The sequence below is a fragment of the Bison bison genome, unplaced genomic scaffold (assembly GCF_000754665.1).
Source record: "Bison bison bison isolate TAMUID 2011002044 unplaced genomic scaffold, Bison_UMD1.0 scf7180017864508, whole genome shotgun sequence".
Classification (NCBI taxonomy): domain Eukaryota; kingdom Metazoa; phylum Chordata; class Mammalia; order Artiodactyla; family Bovidae; genus Bison; species Bison bison.
The window spans coordinates 2,584,081-2,588,369 of NW_011495064.1; the positions used below are offsets into that span (position 1 = coordinate 2,584,081).

Here is a 4,289-nt window from a genome sequence, read left to right on the forward strand (position 1 = left end):
GGGCTGGGAAAGATCCCGGCAGGCGCCGCCAGCGGGGGAGAGCCAGGGGCTCGATTCTGTCTCCTCTGGAACAGATGACCCTACATCCTCAGACTGGAGGAGTCTTGCGGGATGGGAGGGGGTGTGTGCGTGTGTGTGAGAGCGCATGCGTGCACGCAGATGTGCTGGCAGTCAGGTGTGCCCAAGCTCACAGGGTGCCAAGCCCTCATGCAGGTGTCATCTCTCCTCCTGGTGGCTCAGACAGTAAAGAATCTGCCTTCAATGCAATTCAATCCCTGGGTCGGGAAGATCCCCTGGAGAAGGGCATGTCTGTCAACTCCAGTATCCTTGCCTGGAGAATTCCAGGACAGAGGAGCCTGGCAGTCCATGGGATCGCAAAGAGTTGATGACCAAGGGACTAACACTTCACTCATACCAACTACGCTGCCCTCAGAATATGTTTTTCCAAAACATAAATTTTCCAAAATGCACATCTCTTATTGAAAATCCTTAGGACTTCCCTGGCAATCCAGTGGCTAAGACTTCACCTTCCAAGGCAGGGGACGTGGGTTCAATCCCTGGTCGGGGAGCTAAGACCATCATACCTCATGGCCCCAAAACCAGAACATAAACAATAGAAGCAATATTGTAACAAATTAACTAAAGATTTTTCAAAATGGCCCACATAAAAATTCATTTTAAAAATGAAGAAAGAAAATCCTTCAGTGGCTCCCTTTGCTGGTGGAATGGAGCTCAATTGCTCATCACGGCTCAAGTTCCTGCGTCCTTCTATTTCAGTGACAGACATCCACGAGGTTACATATTGGCCGATGCAATCCAAGGCAAGGTGGTCCAGACGAGGTGTGGGCCGAGCAGGACTTCTGGACCTCGGGCTCACTGCCTGCCTGCCCGACGGCCTTTCCAGGCCGAGTGTGGCTGCTTCCCTCTCTTGGGGGGATGGCGCCCTCAGGTGGCAGGTGGCTCACATGACCGGCAGTGTGCATCTGTGTGCCCACAAGTGCTCCTAACCCTCCTCACTCCTTCTCAGGAAGATCTAAGGCCCAGGCTGGGTCCCAGCCCATCAGCTCCAGTCTCTGTGGCCAGAAAAGTCCTGTGTCAGTCGGGCTCCCCAGGGATCGGGCAGCAGCAGGAGGGGGTGTGATATGGGGTGCTGCCCTCCTTGTCAGAAAGATACCAGGCCAACGCAGTGACCCTCCAGGATGCCTTTCCTGCTTGTCTGCCTTCTTGCCCCCCAGCCCAGCGCCACTCTGCCTCCCGCCACTCAGGGTGCTGCTCGCCCTGCTCAGGGGCCCCGTCACACCAGCCTCCTTGCTGTCCCTGGATGCTCTCACTTGGGCCTCAGCTCCCGGCTCCCTCACCTCCTTCTGTTCTCTTCTCACTTGTCACCTTTCGGTGAGGCTGCCACTCAGCCCCGCTCAGAGTAGAAGCTCCTACTTCTCTCCTGGTTTATCTTGGGTCTTTTATGCATGTGCCACTAAAATGCAAGTTCCATGAGGATAGGAATTTTTGAATTTTTGTTCACCATTAGATCCATGGTTGTGCTTGAAGCACGCATGCTCATGCTAAGTCGCTTCAGTCTTATTCGACTCTTTGCGACCCCATGGACCCTAGCCCGCCAGGCTCCTCTCTCCATGGGATTCTCCAGGCAAGAATACTGGAGGGGGCTTCTATGCCTTCCTCCAGGGGATCTTCCCAACCCAGGGACTGAACCCGCGTCTTCTGCTTCTCTTGCGTCTCCTGCACTGCAGGCAGATTCTTTACCACCGAGCCACCGAGGAAGCCCATAGCAGATGCTTACAAGATATGTGTTGAATGAATGAATGAAACAGAGTATGATTGGACAGGGTGGGGCAAAGTGAAGATGGAGTCCTCCGCTGGACTGAGAGATCATTAGACAGTGCAGTGGGGTATCTTTGGACATGGCCGTTGGGGAGGGAGGGGTCGGGGGAGCACAGGTTTTGGGCTTGACTAGCTGGACGAGATGAGGATCCTGGGATCAACTGGGCTTGTGAGGGAAACTCAGGAGTTCAGTTTGACCAGAGAGCTTGTGGGGCCTCTGAGCCTCTGAAGATCTAAGAGGTGGTACTTAGAATTGAGTTCTGGACCTGTGAGTGCAACTGTCGTTTGAGCACAGACTGTGGCTGAAGGTGGAGGAAGGGGAGAGTGACCAGAAAGAGGCGAGGGCACCCAGGGCGGGCGTGGAGACGGGCCCACTTTTTGACAGGTAGAGGGGCCCAGGTCTGCAGGCGAGAGTCCTGCTGCACAGCCACCATGGGACGAGGGGGTGGAGGGGCTGCCCCGTGGCTGCTGCCCTCAGGCCAGGCAGGGCTCTGGCAGACAGTGGGTGAAGCAGGGTCAAAACAAGGGCCATCCAGGCTGCCATGGGCCTGTGTGGGGTTGGGAGCAGGTAGTGACTGCCAGCATCTCTAAGGCAGTAACTCCCTGGCTCTTCCAGTTCTTTGCCTTCGTCACCACCTTGCTCTACATCCTGCATGCCTTCAGCATCTATTACCACTGAAGAAGCAGGGGACCAGCCGACGTGGAAGATGCTCTTTCAAAACCAGGAGTGTCAGCTTCCAAAACTGGTGTTCAGCCTTCGCCATCTGGATGATAAACAGCTCACCAACGATGACATCACGGGATCCACAGACCATCTTTTCAGACTGAGCGATGAAATCACACGCTGGCAGATCTGCTTGGACATTTTAATTCATTGTGATGAATATGAAAAGGCTGGTGGGGGGAGGACTTTGTTGCTGTTTCATTTTGTTTTGTTTGGCCCAGGGAAAGTAATTGTCTCTTGGGATTATCTGACAATGACCCTCGCTCTTCTAGAAAACTAAACATCTCATGTGGAAAATTCCAGGTCTATCACCATCTTGCCTGTTTGGGGATCTGCCTCGGCAACGAGCGTCCCCACAGCTGACTGATGAGAACCTTCATTATTTTTTTAAAATCAAAATGGTGCTGTCAACGCCTTCGGTTCTGAAGAACCACAGACCTTGCTCCTGTCCCGGGATCCTGCCTCTTCGGTGCAGTGGTGTACAAACCCGCTACCCCCTCCCACACTGCCTGACTCCAATTCATGCCCCCTTCCTCTTTCCTCTACAGTTGTAGGAGCCAAGGGAAATCTGAGGGTAGATTTGTGGGGAAAATAAGGGACTGACCGCAAAATTGTTATATACCAAGACCAGGGAGGGGAGGAGGGGTCGGACAGGGAAGGCTACAACCCATTTTTCCGATTCTCAGTAAGTCAGGCTGCTCAGAGAACTTCAGGCCTGCGGGACCCACTCCTTGTCCCTCAGAAAAGACCATCAAGGAAGCAAGAAGGACATTACGTGCCAGGATTCTCCTCTGGGCTCCGGTCACACAGAGGATATCAAGGAGGCTGGAAAGGACCCCATCCCAGGGTCCCTGCTCTTTCGCGAGCCTCCTCCCCACAGTGGTCCAGCTGGGTGGGGCCTGGACTGTCCAGCCAGCCTCCTGCAGTGGAGGGCTTCCAGGGGGCCGGGATGTGCAAAGGCACGTGTGCCCCAGGGCATTCTCAAAGAAAAGACACAGAGAAACGTAAACCACGGTGCTGGATCCCGCGCTGAATTGTTTTCAAAGGAAGGCTGTGCTGTCTGACAGTTCTGGCCCCATGCTGGGGGTCTAGGCGTCTGTCTGGCTCAGTCTGAGGAGAGTCAGTGCTCAGCCCCCAGCTGTGTGGACCTGCTGCCATTTTGAAATGCAATAAGTTATTATGTGGGAGTGATTTGTCTGAGCCGGTTCGAGGGCTTACAGTTTTGGATCAACTTTTTTCTGCTCCTGGGGGAGAGAGGGTCAGGAAGGCGGGGAGATCACCAGAGAGAAAATTGGCTTCATGCCTTGACGGCTCACCTTCTAATCACCCCATAGCTTGAAAAGTCACCATTCATCTGTGACTTTCTGGCCCGTCATCTGTGTGGGATGTTCAGTATTTCCTGAGCAGTCACATCCAAATAAAAGTGGTTTCTACAGTGTGACGCCTGGAGCTCGTCTCTTTTGTGGCCTCACCACTGGGGCTGGACACCACGGCACAGGTCCCAACAGCAGCTGTACTGAGACCCCACGCCCCCAACCTGTGGAGAGGTCCAAGGCCCAGCCCACCCAGCCTTGCTTCACGGGCAGCTGCCCCGAGATGCCACATCTGGCTCCAGCGTTTGGGTTTGTGGCATCATTTCCACTTCAGTAAGAATGGTTTCCCTGGTGGCTCAGCGGTAAAGAACCCGTCTGCCAATGCAGGAGACACAGGTTCAGTCCCTGGGTGG

At 54.3% G+C, this 4,289-nt stretch overlaps 1 protein-coding gene across 2 annotated transcripts in view; it reads left to right on the forward strand.

Moving 5' to 3' along the window:
• Nucleotides 1–4,004, forward strand: part of MALL (mal, T-cell differentiation protein-like) — a 34,672-nt gene extending 30,668 nt beyond the window's left edge. For both annotated transcript variants that reach the window (XM_010829565.1, XM_010829564.1), the window contains one exon: nt 2,456–4,004. In XM_010829565.1, the coding sequence (XP_010827867.1) occupies nt 2,456–2,518 (63 nt within the window). In that variant the 3' untranslated portion in view covers nt 2,519–4,004. The remainder of the gene's footprint in view (nt 1–2,455) is intronic.
• The last annotated feature ends 285 nt before the right edge of the window (nt 4,005–4,289 follow it).